The sequence below is a fragment of the Gorilla gorilla genome, chromosome 2 (genome assembly GCF_029281585.2).
Source record: "Gorilla gorilla gorilla isolate KB3781 chromosome 2, NHGRI_mGorGor1-v2.1_pri, whole genome shotgun sequence".
Taxonomy (NCBI): domain Eukaryota; kingdom Metazoa; phylum Chordata; class Mammalia; order Primates; family Hominidae; genus Gorilla; species Gorilla gorilla.
In genome coordinates, this window is record NC_086017.1 from 202,576,747 (window position 1) to 202,604,635 (window position 27,889).

At 37.8% G+C, this 27,889-nt stretch overlaps 1 protein-coding gene and 1 long non-coding RNA gene across 3 annotated transcripts in view; both read left to right on the top strand.

Annotated features, from left to right (window-relative positions):
• Positions 1 to 27,889, top strand: part of LOC109026183 (uncharacterized) — a 176,479-nt gene that overhangs the window by 30,632 nt on the left and 117,958 nt on the right. The gene's annotated exons all lie outside the window — the stretch shown is intronic.
• Positions 5,629 to 5,922, top strand: PYDC2 (pyrin domain containing 2). Its single transcript, XM_004038215.4, has one exon. The coding sequence runs from the start codon at positions 5,629 to 5,631 to the stop codon at positions 5,920 to 5,922; it is 294 nt and encodes a 97-aa protein (XP_004038263.4).

Below are 27,889 nucleotides of genomic sequence, written 5' to 3' on the forward strand. Positions count from 1 at the left end.
CTCTTGTACTCTTTACAAATAATACTTTTTGAAAATTATGTTTTTTAAATTAGTGAGCAAAATCAGTATCTCTGTATAATGTGAGCACAGATTTTCCTGGACAGGACTGGTAGAGGGAAAGTGGAACAGAAAGATTAAGGTAAAAGGGGAAATCCATATGATTTCATAGCCCCAAGTGAAAATGAAAGTTACAATTTAGATTGAATGCTTCAGTTTAACAGTCACATTTTGTTTGTCCTTATCTAAGTCCCTGTGGCATAATGGAAACGCACACAAAAATGTGAGATGATTGCATTCAATTCCTTCTTTCCTTAGCTCTGTGATTTTGGATAAATTATAGCTTTTGAAACTTTGCTTTGTTCATTTTCAAAATGCAATTATAACACACTGTCCACCTGAAAAGCTTGTTATGGGGGTAAGAGGGTGAAGGTAGCATTATGACAGTGCTTTATAACTTGTAGGAAGGATTATAAGCATTGTTATTTCCAGTGCTCACTTTTTTTTTCCCTGTAGAATACTATTCATCTATTGAAAAACTTCTAAGTGCTTCAGAGAATTTAGGATTAAAGTAGGGAATATAACATGCTAAATATCTGCTTACTTAATATAAACTTTCAGGCCGAGGCAGGCGGATCACGAGGTCAGGAGATCGAGACGATCCTAGCTAACATGGTGAAACCCCGTCTCTACTAAAAATACAAAACATTAGCCGGGCGTGGTGGCGGGTGCCTGTAGTCCCAGCTACTAGGGAGGCTGAGGCAGGAGAATGGCGTGAACCTGATAGGCGGAGCTTGCAGTGAGCCGAGATCACGCCACTGCACTCCAGCCTGGGCGACAGAGTGAGACTCCATCTCAAAATAAATAAATAAATAACTTTCAATTTTCATGAATATTATATTGGATAGAATAAAAATACACTATATAATTGGGAGAGCATTAAAGCTGAGAAAATATACCAACATCTCATAATTAATAATAACTCAAATCTAACCTAAATAGCCACCAAAGAGAACACTAGTTTTTTTCTCTTAGAACTGGGGACCAAGGATGAAATTTTAGGTATAACTAGATTCAGGGGCTTAACCACGGTCTTTGACAGCCTTTCTCCTGGACTTTGATTTCCGTTGATTTTCATTTGGTCTTTTTGGGTGTGGGAGCAGAGTTGACTACTGGAAGCTCTAGACTTGTACTCATTCAGTTTAGTAAACCCCACAGAAAGTGAGGCTTTTCCTGATAGTGCCAGCAAAGTTCCATGCATTTTCATTGTCCCAGCCTGAGTTGTGTGCCTATCTCTGATCCAAACACTTTGATTAGGGGGGTAGAATATTCTCTTTGGTCACATCTGAATCACGTGCCCAATACAATAGCTGGTGGAGTCAGCAAGTAATTTTTGAAACTTGGTGAGGGAGAATGAGTGGGAGGGGAGATTCACAAAGAGAGACTAGGCATAAAAAATTATGCCCATTTAATACATTTTGGGAAGGATCTATGGCCAATATATTAAGGAACATATGTAGAAAGTGCTTTAACTTGCCTGAATGAAGTCTTGTTCTCTATAGTTATCTCTGATTTAGTAATCAGTAACTTCGACACCATCCCCATTATCTCTGGAGCAATAGGCTATTTTTGCAGAGTGACTGACAATATAAATCAGATTATAGTGCTCGTGGTACCATCACGGTGGACAGATGCACAGAGAGTATTTCTAAAGAAATACTCATAGAAGAGAGAAAAACATTAAAGTGGTTGCAAGAAGAAAACATTGCAGAATGTGAACATTTGTGGTCTACCTTTGTGAATTTTTAATAAAGGGTTTCTGGCATGTAGAACTGCCGTGTCTTCGTTAGAATAATGTGGAGGCTGCTACCAAGTAGGACACATATTCCAGGTGAACCAGGGTACCACTGGGAAGAAAGGACTCTGAGTATATTAGTTTTAAGCATGATGCTCCCTTCCCATAATACACAGTAAAAGCCAAATACAGGATTTCCTAACGTGAAAAGCAGATATGCAGAAGTGGGAAGAGACCTGATTTTGAATTGGAACATGTGAATCTTTATCCCAATTCTGCCAAGAACTTGCCATGTATCCTGAGGTAAATCCTCTTTCCTAGCTTGACCTTTGTTTCTCAATTCAAAGATTCATTTCAAAGATTTGAACTTGGCCAGGCGTGGTGGCTCATGCCTGTAATCCAAGGACTTTGGGAGGCTGAGATGGGTGGACCACCCGAGGTCAGGAGTTTGAGACCAGCCTGATCAACATGGTTAAACCCCATCTCTACTAAAAATACAAAAAATTATCCAGGTGTGGTGGCAGGTGCCTGTAATCCCAGCTACTTGGGAGGCCGAGGCAGGAGAATCGCTTGAATCTGGGAGGCGAAGTTTGCAGTGAGCTGAGATCGTGCCACTGCGCTCTAGCCTGGGCAACAGAGTGAGACTTGGTCGCCCACTAAAAAAGGTTTGAACTTGATGATACCAAGAGCTGCTTCCTGCCCAATGACTTTATCTGAGTAAAAATTCTATGTTTTGATTCTTTTTGAAATATGAATTATTTAATGCAAGTAATACATTTGTGTGGTACAAAATGTATAACTATCAAACAAGCACTGTGAACACCTCCCTTCCATTCCCATCTGTGTCTACCATGTTCTGTACTAATTTCTACTTTTACTGATTTTTAAAATATCTTTCCAGAGTTTCCTTATGAAAATTCAAACAAATATAATTTATATCCCACCTCCCATTTCTCTCACAGGAGTTACATGTGCCTTGTTTTTTTGTTTTTTTTTTTCTTGAGATGGAGTTTTGCTCTTGTTGCCCAGGCTGGAGTGCAATGGTGCGATCTTGGCTCACCACAACCTCCATCTCCCGGGTTCAAGCGATACTCCTGCCTCAGCCTCCCGATTAGCTGAGATTACAGGCATGCGCCACCACGCCCAGCTAATTTTGTATTTTTAGTAGAGATGGGGTTTCTCCACGTTGGTCAGGCTAGTCTCGAACTCCCAACCTCAGGTGATCTGCCTGCCTCGGCCTCCCAAAGTGCTGGGATTATAGGTGTGAGCCACCGCACCCAGCCAGCATGTGCCTTTTTTTAAACTGAATATATCATGGACCTTTTTATGTATCACTATGTAAGCCACTCCTCATCCTGTATTTAGCCTCTTGCTAAATATAACAGATACAACAGATCCTCAAATAACATTTTTTTTCAACATCATTTTGTATAACATTGATGAGGAAAAAAAATTCCAAACAGGGGCCACTGTCTATATGGAGTTTGCATGTTAGCATGTTCTACCCATGTCTGCATGGATTTTCTCTGTACTCTACTTTCCTCCCACATCCCAAAGATGTTAGGTTAATTGGTGTGTCTAAATGCTCTCAGTCTGCATGAGTGTACCCTGTGATAGAATGGCGTCCTGTTCAAGATTGGCTTCCACCTGGCACCCTGAGCTGCCACATAACCTCAGGCCACTCACAACCCTGAATTGGAATAAGTGGATAAAAAATCATCTTACTCATTTTTATTAATCTGTTTAAAATGCATGTAGGGCTCACATTTATTTCTATGTTTAATATTAGAAGTGTTTTGGTTTTTATTTAGAACTTCGGTGATGTTTTTGTGACCAGCATGCCATAGGAATTTAACTCTTGCTTGTATGAGTTAGCCTATGATAAAATTGTTTTTGTTATACATCATTTCATTCAAAGTTGCAGTTTCCAAGAATCTATTGAGGACATTAAGTGAGTATTTTGTTCTTACAAATAATGCTATGCAAGCAGACATACCTGTAAGACAAATACTAGAGGTGGAAATGCCAGGTCAAAGAGCAAATGCTCTTGTCGTTTATATTTTTCAGGACTGCCTTCTCTAGGGTTCATATAAATTTACACTCAACCTGAAACATGCACTCCAAAAAATACAAGCAAATTGAATACAGTGACCTATAAAAAGAATTGTACACAATGACCAAGCGGGATTTATCCCAGGACGGCAAGGTTGGATTGAACATATGAAAATCAATTAATATAATTCATCATATCAATAGAATAAAAACAAAAATTACATGATTATCTCAATAAACACAGAAAAAGCACTGGACAAAACCCAACTTCCTTTCATGATAAAAATACTCCCAACTGGAAAATAGAAGGGAGCTTCCTCAATCTGATAGAAGTTATCTATGAAAACTCATAGCCAAAATTATATTTAATGGAAAAATGATTTTTGTCCTAAAATCAGGACCATCTCAATGCTATCTGCTCTTAGCATGACCATACAATATTACATTAGTGGTGCTAGCCCTAGCAACTAGACAAGATAAGAAAGGCAACTGGATGGGAATGGAAGTGAAACTGTCTGTATTAGCAGATAACATAATCTTGTATATAGGAAATCCTAAAAAATTCACTCAAAACCTGTTAGAACTGTTAAATGAGTTCATCCAGGTTTCAGGATACAAGATCATACATAAAAATCAGTTTTTCTTCTACACACTTGTAATGAACAATCCAAAACTGAAATTAAAACAATTCCTTTTAGAATCATATCAAAAAGAATAAAATACCTAGAAATAAATTTTAACAAAGAAGTAAAACTTATGCTCTGAAAATTACAAGACATTATTGAGAGAAATTAAAGAGCTAAATAAGTGGAAAGCATCTCGTGTTTATAGATTGGAAGGCTTAATTTACATTGTTAAGATGGCACTACTCCCCAAACTGATCTACAGATTCAATACAATCCCTGTCAGAACCTCAGCTTACTTTATGTAGAAATGGGCAAACTAGATAGAAAATTCAAGTAGTATCGCATAGACCCAGTACAGCCAAGATGATCTTGAAAAATAAGAGCAAACAAAGACAATTCACCTTTCCTTATTTCATGACTTAGTAATTTATTTAGTATTTCCTCATTTCATGACTTAGCATCTTAATGGTAATTAAGATAATGTGGTACTGGCATAAGGATAGGCACATTGCTCAATAAAACAGAACTGAGAGTCCAAAAATAAGCCCGTACATCTGTGGTCAACTGACTTTCAACAAGAGTTTCAAGACCGTACAATGGGGAAAGAATAGACTTTTCAACAAATGATGCTTAGGCAAGTAGATTTCTACATGCAGAAGAATAAAGTTGGACCTCTATTTCATGCCACATACAAAAATTAACTCAAAATATATCAAATACCCAAATGTAAGAGTTAAAGCTGTAATATTCTTATAGTAAATGATAGGGGTACATCTTTATGACCTGAGACTTGGCAAAAGATTCTTAGACATGACATCAAAAGCATAAACAATAAGAAAAAAATAGATAAATTTGATTTCATCAAAATGAGAAACATTTGTACCTTAAAGGACACCATCATTAAACTGATAAGACAACTCACAGAATGGGAGCAAAAATTTGCGTATCGCGTATCTAATGAAGGACCTGTCCCTAGACTATATAAAGAACTCTTACAACTCAGCAATAAAAAGACAATAACGCAATTTTATAATGAGCAAAAATCTGAATTGATATTTCTCCTAAAAAGATATAAAAATATATACTTATTAGTATATGAAAAAATGTGAGAACCAGAGCATAGGGCCAGGCGTTGGGAGAGCTCCCACATAGGACAAGATGGCATCTTCTGCAGAGCTGGACTTCAACCTGCAGGCTCTTCTGGAGCAGCTCAGCCAGGATGAGTTGAGCAAGTTCAAGTCTCTGATCACAACAATCTCCCTGGGAAAGGAGCTACAGACCGTCCCCCAGACAGAGGTAGACAAGGCTAATAGGAAGCAACTGGTAGAAATCTTCACCAGCCACTCCTGCAGCTACTGGGCAGGGATGGCAGCCATCCAGGTCTTTGAAAAGATGAATCAAACGCATCTGTCTGGGAGAGCTGATGAACATTGTGTAATGCCTCCACCTTAACCCCTCAGGGATAGTGAGTTGATGGCTGAGCTAGATGTTGCTTTAGCCTTGGTTCTGCCTCCCATTTTACATGCACATGTTGCTTAACCTTGTTATATATGAAATATCTATATCACCAGTATTTTGAGATAAATAAAGGTGAAATAATTCACAAACATTAAAAGAAAAGATGCCTGACAACTTTAGCATTCAGGGAAATGTAAATCAAAACTATAATGAGATACCACTTCATATCCACTAGGCTGGCTAGAATAGAAAGATAATAACAAGTATTGGCACAGATGTGGAGAAACTAGAATCCTCATATACTGCTTATGGAAATGTGAAATTGTGCAGCCACTTTGGAAAACAGGATGGCAATTTCTCAAATGATAAACAGAGTTCTCATATGATCTAATATTATATTTATAAGTACGTGATCAAGAGAAATAAAAACATATAAACACAAATGTTTATAGTGTCATTGTATACAATAGCCAAAAGGTGGAAACAACCTAATATCTGTGAATGGACAAATGAATAAACAAATTGTGGCATATGCAGCTAATGAAATATTATTCGACAAAAATGAAGTATTGATCACATGCTTAAACATGAATGAACCTTGAAAACACTATGCTAAATGAAAGAAGCCTGTCATAAAAGACAAAATATTATATGGTCACATCACATATGATATGATTCCATTCATAGGAAAGTTCAGAATGGCCAAGTTTATAGAATCAGAAGTAGATAAGAGGTTGCTTAGGACTGGTGAGTAGAGGGGAATAGGGAGTAATAGCTAAAACATTTAAGATTGCTTTTCGAGGTGATGAGAATATTCTGAAATCAACTATGGTGATGATGGTACATATCTGTGAATAAGCTAAAAACATTTAATTGTATTCTTTAAATGTCTGAGTTGTGTAATATGTGAATTATATCTCAATAAATCTGTTAAAAATGCAAAAAATGAGACAATGAATGTTTATCATCTTTTCATATGTTTAAAGACCGTTAATATTTCCATTCAATGAACTATTTATTCATACTCTTGACAATTTTCCTTTTTTATTCCATTTTTGTTTTGTTTTGTCTTTTTCTCATTGATTCTAGGAACTCCTTTTATGTCTGAGAGATTAGTACTATCTGGATATGAGTTGCAATTTCTTTTCTTTTTGATTTTGCTTATGATTTTCCCCACAGCAGAAGACTACAATTTTATGTATGTGCATTAATCTATCACTACTTTTATGGCTTCCAGATGAGAGTCATAGAAAGATCTTTCCTAGTCCAAGGGAATAAAATAATTCTCCTATCTTTACTCCTGATTCATTCATGGTTACATTTTAATATTTGCCTTTAAATCTTTAATCTATTTAGCCACTTTTTCCCAACAAAGGCATGAAGTATGTATCCAGCATTCTTCTTTTCAGGCAGCCAGCCAAGGATACCAGAACCTTTATTGCAATCTCATCTTTTCCCTACAGATTTGAAATGTACATAGTAAACTTCCTAATATATCTGGCTTTCTCCCCTCCCTCCCTCCCTCCCTCTTTCTTTTTTCTTTCCTTCTCCTTCTTTCTTTCTTTCTTTCTTTCTTTCTTTCTTTCTTTCTTTCTCTCTCTCTCTCTCTCTCTCTCTCTCTCTCTCTCCCTCCCTCCCTCTCTCTCCCCCTCCCTCTCTCTCTGTCTCTCTCTCTTCCTTTCTCTCTCTTTCTTTCTCCTTTCTTTCTTTTAGACGGAGTCTTGCTCTGTTGCCCAGGCTGGAGTGCAGTGCGTGATGTTGGTTCACTGCAAACTCCACCACCCAGTTTCAAGTGATTCTCCTGCCTCAGCCTTCCAAGTAGCTGGGATTACAGGCATGCACAACCACACCTGGCTAATTATTTCTTGACTTTCTACATGTATCATTGGTCTGTCTCTTCATGCACCAATATCAAGATGCTTTAAATATAGAAGCTATATGCAGATGTTTCCTGACTTAAATATGGTTCAACTTATGATTTCTTTTATTTTCCAATGGGCTTATTGAGGTATTAAACACATTTTATACTAATGATATCTTTGACTTTTGATGGATTTATCAGGACATAACCCTATTGTAAGTTGAGGAGCATCTGTAATATGTTTTAATATCTGTCAGCAAAGAGGCTCTTTACTTTATTGCTTTTCTTTTTAAGAGATTTTTCTGCCTAGCCTTGCTGGTTTAGTTTTATTTATGAACTTCAAAATTAGTTTTCTAGTTTCATTGCACAAACAAAAATATACGAACAACAAAATAAGAAACCATCATCACAAAAATTCAAAAACAAAGGCATGTTAGTTATTTTTTTAATATTGCCTTACATTATTAAAAACTTGATGGAAATTTACATCCTTCTAGTGTTGATTTTTTCTATTCAATAAGAAGGGATGTCTTTTAATTTGTTCAGTTCTTCTTTTGAGACATTCAGCAGTGTTCTAAAACTTCCCTTATATAAAATGTAAACACTTAAGTTTTCCCCAAAAATTTTTATGTTTATTTTGCTGCTGTCTTAAAGGTATTTTTCCCTCACTTTATCCTCTAGCTTATTTTCTGTATATATGCATTATTTTGATTTTTTTTTTTTTGAGATGAAGTCTCACTCTGTTGCCCAGGCTGGAGTGCAGTAGCGTGATCACAGCTTACTGCAACCTTCACCTCCCAGATTCAAGTGATTCTCCTGCCTCAGCCTCCCGAGTAGCTGGGACTATGGGCATATGCCACCATGCCTGGCTAATTTTTGTATTTTTAGAAGAGATAGGGTTTCACTATATTGGCCAGATTTGTCTCGAACTCCTGACTTCATGTGATCTACCCGCTTTGGCTTCCCAAAGTGCTGAGATTACAGGTGTAAGCCACCTTGCCCGGCCTGATTTTTGATTTATAATTTGATACCTTGCTATATTACTAAATTCTCTGAGTTTAGTTGTTTAAATGTTCAAGGAATATGATTATCCCATTTACAAATTTCATCAATGTCCTCATTTTCCATTTTTAGACTTATAATTCCTTTTTCTTCTTAGTGTTGGTTAGTATAATATTAAGTAAAAATGACTCTAGCAAGTATTTGCTTTGTCCTGAGTTTAGTGCAAATTCTTAATGTGTCACTTTAAAGCATTATGCTTTGTGCTGAAATATATGTCTCATGATTACGGTTGTACATTTACTTATATTATTTATATTATTATCCATCAGTTCATCTTGTATTTAGTATTTTTTATGAACAGATTTCAAATTAGTTCCAATAATATTTCTCCTTAGATTTATTAATATAATATTATAATCACTGAGAATTAAGCATCTTTGCAATTAGGGAATAAACCCTATCTGTTATATTTTTAATATGCTGGTTGTATTAATCTGCTCTCATGTTGCTGTAAGGACATATCTGAGAATGGGTAATTTATAAAGGAAAGACGTTTAGTTGACTCACAGTTCCACATGCTGGGGAGGCCTCAGGAAGCTTACAATCATGGTGGAAGGGGAAGCAAACATGTCCTTCTTTGCAGGGAGACAGGAGAGAGAAGTCCAGCATGAAGCGGGAGGAAATCCCTTATAAAACCATCAGATCTTGTGAGAACTCACTCACTATCATGAGAACAGCATTTGGAAACCATCCCCATGATTTTTTTTTCTTTTTTTTTTATTATTATTATACTTTAAGTTTTAGGGTACATGTAAAGTATGTGCAGGTTAGTTACATATGTATACATGTGCCATGCTGGTGTGCTGCACCCATTAACTCGCCATTTTGCATTAGGTATATCTCCTAATGCTATCCCTCTCCCCTCCCCCCACCCCACAACAGTCCCCAGTGTGATGTTCCCCTTCCTGTGTCCATGTGTTCTCATTGTTCAGTTCCCATCTATGAGTGAGAATATGCGGTGTTTGGTTTTTTGTCCTTGCGACAGTTTACTGAGAATGATGATTTCCAATTTCATCCATGTCCCTACAAAGGATATGAACTCATCATTTTTAATGGCTGCATAGTATTCCATGGTGTATATGTGCCACATTTTCTTAATCCAGTCTGTCATTGTTGGACATTTGGGTTGGTTCCAAGTCTTTGCTATTGTGAATAGTGCCGCAATAAACATACGTGTGCATGTGTCTTTATAGCAGCATGATTTATAGGCCTTTGGGTATATACCCAGTAATGGGATGGCTGGGTCAAATGGTATTTCTAGTTCTAGATCCCTGAGGAATCACCACACTGACTTCCACAATTGTTGAACTAGTTTACAGTCCCACCAACAGTGTAAAAGTGTTCCTATTTCTCCACATCCTCTCCAGCATCTGTTGTTTCCTGACTTTTTAATGACTACCATTCTAACTGGTGTGAGATGGTATCTCATTGTGGTTTTGATTTGCATTTCTCTGATGGCCAGTGATGATGAGCATTTTTTCATGTGTCTTTTGGCTGCATTAATGTCTTCTTTTGAGAAGTGTCTGTTCATATCCTTTGCCCACTTTTTGATGGGGTTGTTTGTTTTTTTCTTGTAAATTTGTTTGAGTTCATTGTAAATTCTGGATATTAGCCCTTTGTCAGATGAGTAGGTTGCAAAAATTTTCTCCCATTTTGTAGGTTGCCTGTTCACTCTGATGGTAGTTTCCTTTGCTGTGCAGAAGCTCTTTAGTTTAATTAGATCCCATTTGTCAATTTTGGCTTTTGTTGCCATTGCTTTTGGTGTTTTAGACACGAAGTCCTTGCCCATGCCTATGTCCTGAATGGTAATGCCTAGGTTTTCTTCTAGGGTTTTTATGGTTTTAGGTCTAACGTTTAAGTCTTTAATCCATCTTGAATTAATTTTTGTATAAGGTGTAAGCAAGGGATCCAGTTTCAGCTTTCTACATATGGCTAGCCAGTTTTCCCAGCACCGTTTATTAAATAGGGAATCCTTTCCCCATTGCTTGTTTTTCTCAGGTTTGTCAAAGATCAGATAGTTGTAGATATGTGGCGTTATTTCTGAGGGCTCTATTCTGTTCCATTGATCTACATCTCTGTTTTGGTACCAGTACCATGCTGTTTTGGTTACTGTAGTCTTGTAGTATAGTTTGAAGTCAGGTAGTGTGATGCCTCCGGCTTTGTTCTTTTGGCTTAGGAGTGAATTGGCGATGCGGGCTCTTTTTTGGTTCCATATGAACTTTAAAGTAGTTTTTTCCAATTCTGTGAAGAAAGTCATTGATAGCTTGATGGGGATGGCATTGAATCTATAAATTACCTTGGGCAGTATGGCCATTTTCACGATATTGATTCCTCCTACCCATGAGCATGGAATGTTCTTCCATTTGTTTGTATCCTCTTTTATTTCATTGAGCAGTGGTTTGTAGTTCTCCTTCAAGAGGTCCTTCACGTCCCTTGTAAGTTGGATTCCTAAGTATTTTATTCTCTTTGAAGCAATTGTGAATGGGAGTTCACTCATGATTTGGCTCTCCGTTTGTCTGTTATTGGTGTATAAGAATGCTTTTGATTTTTGTACATTGATTTTGTGTCCTGAGACTTTGCTGAAGTTGCTTATCAGCTTAAGGAGATTTTGGGCTGAGACAAGGGGGTTTTTTAGATATACAATCATGTCATCCTGATACCAAAGCCAGGCAGAGACACAACCAAAAAAGAGAATTTTAGACCAATATCCTTGATGAACATTGATGCAAAAATCCTCAGTAAAATACTGGCAAACCAAATCCAGCAGCACATCAAAAAGCTTATCCACCATGATCAAGTGGGCTTCATCCCTGGGATGCAAGGCTGGTTCAATATATGCAAATCAATAAATGTAGTCCAGCATATAAACAGAACCAAAGACAAAAACCACATGATTATCTCAATAGATGCAGAAAAGGCCTCTGACAAAATTCAACAACCCTTCATGCTAAAAACTCTCAGTAAATTAGGTATTGATGGGATGTATCTCAAAATAATAAGTGCTATCTATGACAAACCCGCAGCCAATATCATACTGAATGGGCAAAAACTGGAAGCATTCCCTTTGAAAACTGGCACAAGACAAGGATGCCCTCTCTCACCACTCCTATTCAACACGGTGTTGGAAGTTCTGGCCAGGGCAATTAGGCAGGAGAAGGAAATAAAGGGTATTAAATTAGGAAAAGAGGAAGTCAGATTGTCCCTGTTTACAGATGACAAGATTGTATATCTAGATTTAATCAGCTTCCACAAGGTCCCTCCCCCAACACTTAGAGATTATAATTCGGATTGCAATTCAAGATAAGTTTTGGGTGGGGACAGAGCCAGACCATATCACTGGTGTATTAGTCCATTCTCATGCAGCTATGAAGAAATACCTGAGACTGGGTAATTTATAAAGATAAGAGGTTTAACTGACTCACAGTTCCTCATGTCTGGGGAGGCCTCAGGAAACTTACAGTCATGGAAGAAGGCACCTCTTCACAGGGCAGCAGGAGAGAGAATGAGTGCCAGTGGAGGAAATGCCAAACACATAAAACCATCAGATCTCTTGAGAACTCACTATCATGAGAACAGCATGAAGGAAACCACCCCCATGATTCAATTACCTCCCACTGTGTCCCTCCCATGAAGTATTATGGGGATTACAACTCAAGATGAGGTTTGGTTACCAAACCATATCAGCTGATGCTTTAAAGAAGAATTATTTTGTTTCTTGTTATTTTCCAGTATTATTATACTGATATTAGAAAATATGTTCAGTATTGTTTTCATTTTGGAGAATTTGTTGACATTTTTTGTTTGTCTCATGAGTTTTCTTGAATCTGACTTGAAAAACTAAGGATAACTAAGTATTTATTCTTTATCATCAAGGCACATAATTTAAGATATATCAATCAGATGCCTTTTTGATTATGTTATTTAGATTTTCAATATTGATCTCTTTTGGATTTCAAGAAGTAAATGAAACTCTTCTATTTTAGTGTGATTTGATCCAATTCTTAATAGTTCTTAAATTTTAATAGTTCTCTAATTCCCCACAAAGTATCTGCTAAAGTTTGTGTGGTTTCTCCTCTCACCCAATTTTAGTCAACACAATTTGCTTTCTTAATATTTATCTTTGTAGTGTAAAATATGCCTATTCTATTACTTTACTTGACCCTTAGATATTATCTTTTGGTCCCAGTTACTACTGGCCGTCTTCCAGCTTTATTCTAACTTCTAGCTTCATTTCCACCTTCCTCCTCTCATTTATATTAATTGTATTTTTTCTAGATCATCAGCATTTATGTTATTTATATTCTATCTTGCCATCTACTCCTAATATTTTCAAAAATGTCTTTGTTTTACAATCAAATAGCTTCTTTTATTGCCACTCATTTTACATTGCCCTAGTTATCTATTTATTGGCTAAAGTTTGTCTTCCAGTTGCTTTTTTTGTTTTCTCTCAGAAAGGCTCCTGGGATCAGCTGTTAATCTGTCTCTTTTATACTTGGAATTCAGGTTGGCTTGATAGAAATTCCCTAGGTTATAGCTTATTTCCTTAAATAATAGATTTTTTCATCATCTTCTGCCATTGAATGTTGCCATGGAGTAATCTGAGGCTAACAGGTTTTTTCATTTTATTATGACTTGAGCTTTTTCCTGACTGCCCAAAAATGGTAATTTGTTTAAAGTCTAGTAACTTTTTTGGAAAAAGCTCTATGTTGACTGATCTGAGTTACTTCTCCCTGCCACATGATATTCTCTTTCAAAATGTAAATTTAAGTCTTCTTATATCAGAAAAAATTTCCTTCAGTTATATTTTTAAATATTTTCTCTTTTTATCACTTTTTTCTTCAGAAATTACTTTATGTTTATATTTGATCTGCTTTCCCAAACTTCTATAGCTGTCATTTTCACTCTACTTAGTTTCTTTATTCCATGTTCATTCCGTTCCATGTCTATCGTTTTTCACTAAATGTTTTAATTCAATGCCTTTATTTAAATGTATTTATATTCTGAATTATTTTACTAAATTTTTCACAATATCCATTCTCCTTTGTGCTTCTTGTGACTTGTCAGCTCATATTTTACCTCCACCTGTATGTCACCTCTTTCCCTGAATTCCTGTATTTCAATTTTGTGATTATTTTCTGTAGCCATGATTGCTTTATTAAATTTTAAACTTAATATTACATTTTTGGTTATAATTTTCATATATTACATGACAGTATACTTCTGGTACATCTTTTTCTGACAGTAAGTTATGTTTCTCTGTTTTCACCATCCTTTCTTATAGTTTCTTTTTTTTTCTTCAAATTTCTTTTTACCATCTTATAGTTTCTTTTATCAAGGCTGTGTCAGATCATCTTATAATATTCGGTTGAATGTGTTAAATATTCCTTTTGTGTTTCCTGCAACGGTCTGGGAAGGGGTAATTGAGAAGCAAGTGTATTGTAGTCTTCCAGGATTTTTCTCTCACTCTCTCCTCTGCTGCAACCAATACCACCTGTTTTCTTCAAACAGAGCTCCACTATTTGTTTCTTTGTGAAGATATGCCTCCTCAATTTCTCTCAACCAATCTGGGCTTAGAAGGACTTCTTCCTGTTCCAGGTTCCCCAGGTCTCTTGTTGGTTAATTCAACAAAGGAACGCAGTTCTTGTCGAAGGGACACAGCTGATCCTCTCACCAGCAGAAGCTGTATTTTTGTGGATCTTTCTGAATTTATAAAGGCTTAACTCACATTTTGACTTTTTTCCCGCCATTTTACTCCACGGGTAGGTTTTTTCCAATCTTAGGCTATTTCATCTTATCTCTTCTCAAAACACTCAGCTCTCCAAATGTCCTTTCCCAAAGGCTCTTGACCTCCAGGGAATGCACATTTTGTTCTGACTTGCTGCTGCTTTTCATCCTTCTGGAAACTTGCCCTCTCTATAATGCGCCACTGTTCCCTGTGCCACTGTGTCCCATGGGGCTGAAGTCAGTTTTAGATGCTTTAGACTATAGATCTGAATTTGTGGATTTTTAAATCTCCTAGTTAAGCAAAAAATGGAATTTGCTTATTGTTCACTTTCTTTCTTGTATTCTTCTTTTCTTTCTTTCTTCTTCTTCTATTTTTTTTTTTTTTGGAATAGGGGTTCGAGAAAGAAAAAAAGGGGAATGTTCATATTGTAGCTAGCTCCATATTCATACTCTCATTTCCAATGTTTCTGTATAAACAGCAAATTAAATCTTAAAACTTTGTCTTTTTGCTATTCAGTGCATGCAAATGTAGGCTTTCCATCAATGCAACAAATTTGTTACTATTTTTAGTGTGGCTTCATGGGCCTGCAACCACTGCAGTTGCGCAAAGCCCTATACTCAGGAGACCCTGCACTTGGGGTTTAATGTTCTACAGCTGTTTGCTGTCTTGAAAGTCTTAATAATTTTATATTTGAATTTGTGTTTTGTAAGCTAAGTCTGATAGGACAAAGGAGCGCGTGTGTGAGATTAGACCCTGGGCACATGTACTATCCTGCTTCCCATCACCTCACCTCCCTGAGACAGGTTCTAGGCGCCCTGCCCTTTCCTTTATGTCCACTGCCACCTTTTGTCCAGGGAGGTAGCCTGGTTGCTTCAGGGTCGACATTCTACCATTACTCTCTGCCCATAGAGCATTGGGCAGATAAGTTAGAAAGAGCCTCTCACCCTTCTCTAATCCAGATACAAAATTCATTCCAGTGTCTTAATTCTTTTAGGATGCAACACTTCACCCACTCATAATGGGTTGAGTGGAAAGCCTTTGGGAAGAGGAGACTGACCAGTTCTTCCTTTATTCCAGGGGCCCTGTATTTGCATTTTCCACCAGCTCTGCAGATTATGTAGCCAGCTTTGACTATGACAGTCCTTTCTGTGTACCCATAAGGGGATTGGTTCCAGGAGCCCCCACAAATACCAAAATCCACGATACTCAAGTCGTTTCTATAAAATAGTATAACATTTGTATATAACTTACACACATACTCTGTGTACTTTAAATTATCTCTAGATTACTTATAACATCTAATACAATGTGAATACTATATAAGTGATTTTTATATGGTATTGTTTGAGGAATAATAACAAGAAAAAGTCTGTATATGTTCAGGGCAAATGCAATCCTTTTTTATTTCAAATATGTTTTATCTGTCATTGGTTGAATCTACAGATGTGGAACCCATGAATATGGAGGGCTGACTGTATTTACATTCTACTGTTTAGAATATTGAAACTAAGATATAACTACACATCTAATAAGGGTCTGGGTCAGAATACTGGAGCCCCTATGCCTTATCGCTATTTTTGTCAAATAATACCAGACTGCACCATCATGATAGAGCAATTAAAAAGCAAACTCTGGAAGTCCATTGAATTTGACCTCTACAATTGGTGTGCTTTTGAAAATGCTTTTAAATGTTTAGTGATACAGCACTGTATACTTGTTAGCATATTAGGTAATATAAGAACTATAGAGATTAAATACACTTGGTTTTTGCCCTCAGAGAGGCTAGATATTGTGTGTGTGTTTGTGGGATTTGGAGAGGTGAAAGCGTGGCCCGGGGTTAGGGAAGAAGAGTTGGTGGTGGTAGTGGAGGTGAAGTTAACTCTTTTGTTGGGGAAATAAGTCATACAAAGTGCTAATCGAAGTTCAAAGAAGGGTAAAATGAAATCCTATGATTTAGGGATGGCATCTTGAGGAGCACTTAGTCTGGCTTTTTAAGGATGGCTAAGATATGGACATGCAAAGAAGGAAGGCATGACAGCTAGCACAGAGATGAATATTTAGGTGAAAAGGACAGTGTCCACTGGGGACTGAATTTCCTTTAGAGATTGGGGACTGAAAACTAACAAGATTCAGTTGTTCATGTAATGAGTCCTTGGTTTTACTAGTAGCCTGAGACCATGGGTAGCATTTAAATATAATAATCTGTACCCACTCATGTAACATTAACATTAATTATTACATATGAGTCCTTTGGGAAACACTGGGATGATCACATCCACCCCCTTCAAAGGACTTTGATCCAAAAAGGCAGAGAAGAATGATAGATAAACAATAAGAGCACATGTGATAAGTATCTTGAACGAGATATGGAAATAAGGCTAGGGGATTCCAGGAGATGGAAACATTCAAGGCTTCACGAACGTCAAGCAAGTCTGTATCAGTAGTTGGCATTTCAGTAGACTCTGAAGGATGGAGATTTTGCCACGTTCGACTAGGGGAAAGGATGCCCAACCGGAGGAACAGCATGAGCAGAAGTAGGAAAGTAAAGGGCAAGAAAGTGAATAGTGACAAATTCAGTTTGATAAGGGTAGCAGTAGAGATTGTAGGGGAGGATTTTGTGCAGCTAAAGGAATGACGGGAGATATCTTCACAAAGAATAGTCAGTCTAGAAGTCCTTTTACATAGTCTCAAATTTATAACCATAAACAATGGAAGAAGGACAGTACAGTGAAGAGCTCTACATAAGAAAGCATGAAATTGCTTCAGAATTGCTGTGAGGTTTCTTTCCTCTGGAAATGAAATGTCACTGCATTTCTTGGATGACAATAGTATGATACTGCTCCAAAGGGAAAAGAAAAGGTATTGACTCTGATGACTGTAATTGTATCTGGCCATTTTCCCTTTATATCATTGGCTATACTGCAGGCTTTCAATATAGACTAGAGGGTGACTGGTCCAAAGACTCACCTATTCATGTTCTTGTCCAGAAAAAAAAATCTGTATCAGTTCCTGAGAGATAAGATGTCCATAGAATGAATAAATAAGAAATAGCCCAACCAATTCAAACAAATTAGGGTATAGCCAAATTTCTTAATTTATTACTTGGTTAGAATAAAATGATAAATATTTCAGAAAAATAGAGGCAATAGTCTCTATTTTTAGAGACTATATATTATATATATAATATATATATTATTATATATATAATATATAACAATATATTATTGTTTTGAAATATATGGATAAATAAAACTAACATCTTAAAGTTAGTAGCTTTTTATTTTGAAAGTGGGTTCACATCTATATTCTAATAGCTTAAGAGATTATCAGGGCATGAAATTTTTGCCCTATTTTACAAATGGGGAGACTGAGAATAAGGCATTCCTGACTTTCTGAGAAATAAAAGGCTTTTGAAGTGACCAAAGAGCTAGTGCTAACTTTCCTTTTACAGATGTGGGAGCAGAGGCCTATGGGAGTAGTTGACTTGTCCAAAGACTCAGAGCTAGTGACTGATGAAGTTGGGACTCAAATCCTACATTCTACCTCTTAAACCAGGAAACTTCCCTCTACACCCCACTGCTTCTGAAGAGTAAGTAAGAGCTTTCCTTTTGATCATTGCCTCTATATGATTCAGCAAATGCCCAAATTCTATTTCACAAGAATGTGGTCGAGTCTATTAAACGTTCTGTAGACAGTGAGCATCAGCACAGTTTGTTCCCTCCTGCACTCTCTTAAATGAATACATTCCTCACCTGCAGAGGGGTGACATTTAAAATAAAGCCAAATAATTTTCTCTTTTTGAAAATGTCAAAGATGATCAGGGATCACGTCCAGGCTTGGAGCTGCAGTACCATTTTTTTTTTTTAATGACTGTGCAGTGTAAACACATGGGTAGATGAAATCTCGGGGTTTCTTCTGGTGAGCTGAAGTTTTGAAATTCACTTAATCCCTTGCTATCTTAGAATCAGTACCATGCACGATATAGGCCATCCAAAATTTAGTGTTTATGGTCATATAAAAGAAAATCTTGGCAGGCTGCAAATCAGCAGTGTGCCCAAATGCTTTCTAACTGCTTAGAGAATTACTTCAGAGGATGAAAGACATGAAGGACAAGAACAGTTTGCCACTTTATAAGCTTGAGATGATCCCGATAATTTAGAAAATTCTTTCCACAAGGAAAAATAACATTCATTACAGACTTAAAAAAAAACAGCCGATGACAGTATTTGTGATACACAAAATATCCTATTTTTAATAGTCATCACATATGGATTGTAATTTGGATACAGAAAAAATATTTTTATAGTTCTACCTTCAAAGAGGATGGTAAAGGTTTGATGCACAAGTAACTCATAGCTTTTCTTTCCATACTCATTTTGTGTGATCTTAGGAAAAAAGCCCTTCATTTCTATGGTGATTCAGTTGACCATTTTTGATCATGTATTTATAGTTTCTCTGTCAACAAATGCTTTTTTTTAGGGCTTCCTAGATGTTATGATATAAAAATTGTATGGCTACTGGTTAGTTAACAAACACTTGCCTTATAATTTTGGAAGAGAGCAAACTTCCTTTTGTATACTTTTTATTAACATGAATATAGTGGCTCCAAAGGGCTGGACAGGTGCACAGCATTCCCCCAGGTGATGAAGCAGAGCATAGGTAAGTCGTCAGACAGCGCAGTCACCAGTCACCAGAAAATGACTGAAGGCAGCACTCTTTCTTCATATGTGGCATTTCCATGTTTCTTCACCAAGCTTGTGTCGTGTTTCTACACAACACAATGATGCAGTAGATGGTGCATGATAGAGCACAAAATGGACTTCCAGAGTTTGCTTTTTAATTTTGTGCTCAATCAAGTCCATTGAATTTGACCTCTACAATTGGTGTGCTTTTGAAAATGCTTTTAAATGTTTAGTGATACAGCACTGTATACTTGTTAGCATATTAGGTAATATAAGAACTATAGAGATTAAATACACTTGGTTTTTGCCCTCAGAGAGGCTAGATATTGTGTGTGTGTTTGTAGGATTTGGAGAGGTGAAAGCGTGGCCCGGGGTTAGGGAAGAAGAGTTGGTGGTGGTAGTGGAGGTGAAGTTAACTCTATTGTTGGGGAAATAAGTCATACAAAGTGCTAATCGAAGTCCAAAGAAGGGTAAAATGAAATCCTATGATTTAGGGATGGCATCTTGAGGTGACAGAGTGAGACTCCGTCTAAAAAAAAAAGAAAAAAAAGGTTTAGTTTCTGATCTTTAGGCATCGTCATGACAACAAGTGGCTGATCTTTCTTGCTTTCTGGCCTGTCAGAGACACAGAGTGAGAGAAACTTCTGGGGATCCCTGCTCTGTATCACAATAGGCTGATGCTCCTTAACCTGTAGTTCAAGGGTATCACTTAGAATAGGTAAATTCCATAAGAAAATTAAAAAAAAGTTTATTAAAGTCTATTAAAGCGAACATAAGGACTTGATCCCTAAAATATTCTCATAAGATGGCAGGTAGAGCATAAAATCAAAAGTAAGTCTCCCACTCCACCTCCTCATTGCAGATCCACTGCAAGAGGTGACTTACTTTGCGTTCTCTGATTTGCGTTTTTCTGGTGTGTACCTACAACTACTCACTCCATTGCCCATAAGTTTGAGAAATAAACATAATTTTCTCAAATTCTTGATCCATCAGTGTTCAGCAGTAGTAGATGATTCCAAAACCAAAAGATGTAGTGTTTGCTCTTGTATAATACAAACTTACTCCTATCTCTCCTTCTCGCCTATCTCCTAGTTCGTAAGAGTTTTATCATTTTAAACATTTCAACATTTCAATGGTTTATAGATTTGAGACTTTTTTTTTTTTTTTTTTTTGAGAGATGGAGTCTCGCTCTGTCCTTCAGGCTGGAGTGCAATGGCGCGATCTCGGCTCACCTTGACCTCTGCCTCCTGGGTTCAGGCGATTCTCCTGCCTCAGCTTCCCAAGTAGCTGGGACTACAGGTGTGTGCCACCATGCCCAGCTAATTTTTGTACTTTTTAGTAGAGATGGGGTTTCCCTTTGTCTTTACCAGGCTGGTCCTGAACTCCTGACCTCAGGTGATCCACCCGCCTCGGCCTCCTAAAGTGCTGGGATTACAGGCGTGAGCCACTGTGCCCGGCCCAGATTTGATACTTCTGTGCTTTGCTTACAACTTGAAAAAATACAATTCAGCAATGTTTACATTATTAAGATTAGGCACATATTATTTACTGCAGAACCAACTAGTGAAATTTGATCTGTAGAAAAAAGGAAATGTAATCTTAAAGCATTAAATTTGTGTCACTTTAAAGAGAGTTTTCTGCAAGTCGAAGCCAAGTGAATTCTCTTTTTTTACAGCCCATTAATTGTTCATTGTAATGCCATAGTTTAGATCAATTAATATGTAAACCATGAGGGGTAAGGCTTTCAGATATCTGCCTGGGAAACTGAGGAGTTTGGAGAAAATGTCTAAGAGAAGAGATAAGGAATGAGTCAGGACTGTTTGGTCAATGAGGTTTTAATTGTCACAGCAAAGAGGTCTCTCATAAACTTGTTCCTGGCTCTGAGAGAGGAAGCAAATAAGTAATAAATAAGATAATTATTTTCAGTGAAATTTCTGTAGGTTAGTTAAGGTATAGGGTATTATTGCTTTGATAATTTGACATACTGCTAACTGAATAAAATATAAAAAGGGTAAGAGAAATAATTACATAACTGTATCCAGTGAAATTTCCAGGACTTGAACAAAAACATTCAATGATACTGGCTTACAGGGCCTAGTGGAAACTGTGGGGTTAGTGAACATAGTGTACAAGGGTGGCTGGAACATGGCAGAATGTAGTGGAAACAACTACTTTATGCAATGGACATGGGGATCTCAAGAAGCAGACGTGGACCAAGCAAAAGTGGCAGTGCCTAGAAAGAGCTATAGCTCTCACTGAAAGCAATTCACACCTGGAAGAAAGTATAGCACTCATTGGAAGTTGTTGTGCCCAACAGATTTTACTGTCCCCAGAAAAAGAAAATTGGTTTAGAATATGGGAAGAAGGGGTGGATGTTATATGAAAGATGAGATGGGAAGAAGGGGTGGATGTTATACGAAAGATGAGATGGGAAGAAGGGGTGGATGTTATACGAAAGATGAGACGGGAAGAAGGGGTGGATGCTATATGAAAGATGAGATGGGAAGAAGGGGTGGATGTTACATGAAAGATGAGCAGCTTTTTCGTGAGATTTCCCTGAGGACATAATTGGGAGAGACAGAGTAGAGGAAGAAAAACTAGTTAAAATTTTGTATATATATATGTTTTATTTTATATAGATCCTTGATAAATATAAACACTTTAAATTGCAATTATATGAAGACATTTTTCTAGAGCAATATTACATTGTGGGAAAAAGTGTGAGAATTTGGTCAGAGGAAGAACTATGTTTGCAAAGCTCTTGCACAAATCTCTCTAAGATGATCTGAGCCTCATTTTTTCTAATCTGTAAATTGGGAATAATAAACCCCTTCTTTCTTACTAGGTGTTGTAAGAATGAACTGGAGAGATGTGAAAATCACATGTGAAACCTACGGGTTATAGGACTGTTGGCTTTTCTTCTACAGAAAAATCTAATTTTAGAAATACTCTTCTTCAGCTACCTGCTCCCCAAAATCTGGAGCTCAGACAAGCCTTTTTAACCCTTGTTTACTAAGCAGCAGTGATAAATGTAATGTTTATTCACCTCATTAATATGGTTATCTGGCTTGGTCTACTCTAGGGTAAAATGTATCTTCAGTGTTTTGACTTCTTTCAAGAACACTCAGAGAAGGGTATAGGTTATGGTCCTGAAAAATAACAACCTTCTGTCCTAGGCAGAATTTTCTCCTGAGATGACAGTTCAAATTCCCTATCCCTGATACCAGGTGAATCAACACAACTTATGGATTTATTAACAAACCTATTGTTATTGTTGAGGATTTTAAAAATAAATTAATTTTTGTTATTATAAGTCATTATCTGGATTTTTTCAATACTTATTGATTGTACTTATGTGAGGGTGGTAATCAGTATGGTAGAAGAGGAAGAACACTAGAATAAAATTTTAAAAAATAGGGAACTTAAACTGGGTTTATTCTTTCTTCCTTTCTCCTATTTCCTTGTTTTTTTTGTTTGTTTGCTTGTTTTTTGTTTTTTTGTTTTTGTTTTTTTGTTTTTGAGACAGTCTCTCTCTGTTGCCCAGGCTGGAGTGCAATGGCATGATCTCGGCTCACTGCAAGTTCCGCCTTCTGGGTTCAAGTGATTCTCCTGCCTCAGCCTCCTGAGAAGCTGGGATTACAGGTGCCCACCACCACGCCTGGCTATTTTTTGTATTTTTAGTAGAGACGGGGTTTCACCATTTTGGCCAGGCTGGGTGATTCACCCGCCTCGGCCTCCCAAAGTGCTGGGATTACAGGCGAGAGCCACTGCACCCAGCCCCTCTTATTTCTAATTAATAAATAATATTTATATTTATTTATAGGGTACAAAAAAGGCCATCAGAAAACATTCACTGAAATCTTACTTGTAGAACTTAAACTTCAAAAATGAGTAGAATTTGGACATGTGGAGATGGGCCTAGATTGTAAGACTCAGAAACGACTCATGCAAAGGTTCTGAGGCCAAAAATCATGGCCCGTATACAAGAAATGGTGTAGGAGTACCATTTGGCTTGAGTTTGAGCATGAGAAACAGAATGTTAAGCTGCCATTTCACACTGTAATGACTATGAGGCAGAATAAAAAAAGTTTCCTAATATGCAATGTAGAAAAGCCAAATGTAAAATTACATCTGTACACTGACTTCAGCTTCGTAAATTATGTCTGCTCATGAGCAAAGGCTGAAAGGAAATGCTACCCACAAAAAATTTATAAACAGATGGCATTAGACTAGAGAAATTTCCATTTTTAAATTTTTTTATATTGTTATTACACATTAAATAGTTGGAAATGCATGAAAGTAGTTTCTGGATGGATACATTTTATGAATGTGAGGCTTTCAGACATTTATACATACCTTAAAAATATAAATAACTTGCACATGAAACTCAGTGGCCATTATTCACACTCTAATTTCTAGGAATCCAGCACAATGAAAATTCTAGAAATTCTCTTTTCCTTTCTCATTTGAAAGGTGGCATAAAGTATACGTGCAAGGCGTTCCTGTTTATAGCAAAAGACACATCTAATAGGTAACCATCTGAGAGGAAGGGCTGATTTTTTAACAGGGCATTATGATGACAAAGCTTGGCTGTCTGTAAAAGAAGTAAAATATGGAGAATTATTGAAATTAAAGTGATAAAATGCAAAGATTACATAACATTTCATAGATGCTGATTTATGCTCAAGGGACTCACTTAGTAGGCAGTTTTGTGATAGAAGGTGAAATATATCCATTTATTCAAAAAGCAATGTATTGCCCACCTCACTGTCTTGCTAACCTCAGCATTCTCTCAAGGTACCTGGAAGCAGAATTAGTTGCAATAGTATTCATAGGTCTATCCACATCTATCTTATTGCCAAGATGAACTAGATTTGTTTGCAGGAGAAAAGGGAGACGATGTCGTTGATTGCTCTATCTTACTATAAAGCCGCATACTTATTTGGTGCTTTTACTAAATTAGTTTTTTCTAATCATCAAAATATATACGTATGTATTGTTATCTTCTGCAATGCATTTGACTTCTCAGAGGCTGTAGTCAAACATTAAGCAGAATAACTTACTTGACTAAATCACTAAATTTTATGCAGTTAAGACTGGAAAAAATTACACATCAAACCACCTTGTTTTATACAATGGGAAACTGAGGACCAGAGAGAGCAATATTTCCATGCAATTTCACAGTAAAATTGAGTGGTAATGAAAGACTAGAAAAAAAGTCTCTTCCTTCCTCATTTAGTACTCTCTTTCTAAGTAACATACCACGTTTTTATTGGAAACACAGAGTAGGTTAGAGGAAAACAATTATAAGCATGTCTTCGAACATTAAAGGAGGAAATTAAATTTGATTTATGGAAGAAAAAAAGAAATTAGATTTACCTCCCTTTTAGAAGAGTAGTAATTAGCACATTGCTCAATGATGGAAATGGGCATTGTTAGAGAGTGACTTGGGGCTGATATGTGGCATCTTTGTCTTTCTTATGTGTGCTTCACTATAATCACTCACTAATGTCAACTAAAATGATGCTCTTCAAAAATGGCAATAGAAGGAACTAGTCAACAGTTAATACTGAAATATCTTACTTTCTAACTACACTGAGCCCAGTAAAAGGCTCTAGAGGGCTACTACAGCATGACAGGTTCTTATTCTTGAGGAAATGAAAATCTAGTTAGAAAAAGAAGTAAAAAATATACAACAAAGCAACAAATAATACTAAAAGAATACACTTATTTGCAAGTTTATTGGGTATAATCACTAAGAAGACATACAAGTGACCACACAAAGTGCTCAGCATCACTAATCATCAGAGAAATGCAAGTTCAAACCACAATGAAGTACCATCTCACACCAGTCAGAATGGCTATTATTAAAATGTCAAAAAACAAAAAACAGCTGTTGGTGAGGATATGGAGAAAAGGAAATGCTTATGCATTGTTGGTGGGAATGTAAATTGGTACAACCTCTGTGGAAAACTGGATGGAGACTTCTCAAGGAACTAAAAATAGAACTATCATTAAATCATCAATCCCACTATTGGGTACCCACCCATCATCAATCCCACTATTGGGTACCCACCCAAAGGAAAAGAAATCATTGTATCAAAAAGACACCTGCAGAAAGAGGAGGCAGAGCAAGATGTCCAAATAGAAGCCTTCACTAATCATCCTGACTGCAGGAATATTAAACTGAACAACTATTCACACGCACACACAAAATCACCTTCATAAGAACCATAAATCAGGTGAGTAATCACAGTACCTGGTTTTAACGTGATATCACTGAAGGAGACACTAAAGAGGATAAGAGAGACAATCTTGAGTTGCCAATGTCACCCCTCTTCCATTCCCCAGCAGCAGCCACATGTCACAGAGAAAGAATCTGTGCACTTGGGGGAGGAACAGCACAGTGATAAAGGGATTTTGCTCTAGAAATCAGGGCTGCCCTGTCACAGTGGAAAGCAACACCAGGCAGAACTCAGCTGGAGCCCATGGAGGGATTATTTAGACCTAGCCAGAAGGGAAGTGCCCATCCCATAGTCAGAACCCGAGTTGTGGCAAGCCTCACCATTGTTGCCTAAAGTGCTCTGGGATTCTAAATAAACTTTAAAAGCAGTCTAGGGCACAAGGACTGCAATTCCTGGGCATGTCCTGGTACTGTGCTGGGCTCAGAGCCAGCAGACTTGAGGGGCAAGTGATTTAGTGAGATACCAGCTTGGTTGGCCAAGGGATTGCTTGCACCACACCTCCTCAACTCCAGGCAGCACAACTTGCAGCTCCAGGAAAGACTCCTTCCCTTCTCATGAGAAGAGGAGGGGGAAGAGTAAAGAGGTCTTTGTTTTACAACTTGGATGCTGGCTTAGCCAGAGTAGGACAGAACACCAGCAGAGTTGTGAGGGTCCGATTTCAGGACCCCACTCCTAGATGACATTTCTAGACATAGCCTGGGCCAGAAGGGAACCTGCTGCCTTGAAGGGAAAGACTGAGCCCTGGCAGGATTCATCATCCGCTGACTAAAGAGCCCTTGGGCCCTGAATAATCAGCAGTGGTAGCCAGGCAGTACTCACTGTGGGCCTTGGGTGAGATTCAGAGATGTGCTCGCTTCAGGTGTGACCTAGTGCATTCCCAGCTATGCTGGCTATGGGAAGAGACTCCTTTTGCTTGAGAAAAAGTGATAGAAGAGTAAAAGGGACTTCGTCTTGCAGCTTAGGTATCAGCTTGGCCACAGTGGGATAGAGCACCAAATGGGGTCTTGGGGTCCACAATTCTATACTTTGCCTCTTGGATGGCATTTCTGGACCTGTGTTATGTCACAGGGGAGCCCACTGCCCTGTAGATAAAGCCCCAGGCCTGGCAGCATTTACAAAAAGCTGACTGAAGACCACTTGGGCCTTGAGTGAATGTTGGTGGTAGGCTGGCTGATATGGTTCAGCTCTGTGTCCTCACCAAAATCTCATTTTGAATTGTACTCCCATAATTCACACGTGTTATAGGAGGGACCCAGTGGGAGAGAACTTGAATCTTGGGGGTGGGCTTTGTTTCCTCCATACTGTTCTCATGGGAGTGAATAAGTCTCACGGGGTTGTCAGGGGTTTCCACTTTTGCGTCTTCATTTTCTCTTGTGGCTGCGATGTAAGAAGTACCTTTTGCCTCCTGCCATGATTCCAAGGCCTCCCCAGCCATGTGGAACTGTAAGTTCAATTAAACCTCCTTCTCCCTAGTCTCAGGTTTGTCTTTATCAGCAGTGTGAAAATCGACTAATACAGTAAATTGGTACCAGTAGAGCAGGGCATTGCTGAAAAGATACCTGAATAGGTGGAAACCACTTTGGAAGTGGGTATTAGGCAGAGGTTGGAGCAGTTTGGAGGGCTCAGAAGACATAAAAATGTTGGAAAGTTTGGAACCTCCTAAAGACTTGTTGATTGGCTTTGACAAAAATGCTGATAGTGATAAGAACAATAAGTTCTAGGCTGAGGTGGTCTCAGATGGAGATGAGGAACTTGTTGGGAATCAGAGCAAAGGTGACCCTTGTTATGTTTTAGCAAAGAGACTGGTTGCATTTTGCCCCACCCTAGAGATTTGTGGAACTTTGAACTTGAGAGAGATAATTTAGGGTATCTGGCAGAAGAAATTTCTAAGTGGCAAAGCATTCAAAAGGTGACTTGGGTGCTGTTAAAAGCATTACATTTTAAAAGGGAAACAGAGCATAAAAGTTTGGAAAATTTGTAGCCTGACAATGTGATGGAAAAGAAAATCCCATTTTCTGAGGAGAAATTCAAGCCAGTTGCAGAAATTTGCATAAGTAACAAGGAGCTGAATGTTAATCCCCAAAACAGCTGGAAAAATGTCTCCAGGGCATGTCATAGGTCTTCATGACAGCCCCTCCCATCACAGACCTGGAAGCTTAGGAGGAAAAAATGATTTTGTGGGCTGGGCCCAGGGTCCCCATGCTGTGTGCAGCCTAGGGACTTTGTGCCCTGCATCCCAGCTGCCCCAGCCATTGCTAAAAGGGGCCAAGGTACAGCTCCACCCATGGTTTCAGGGGGTGTAAGTCCCAAACCTTGGCAGCTTCCACATGGTGTTGAGCGTGAGGGTGCACAGAAGTCAAGAATTGAGGTTTGGGCCGGGCGCGGT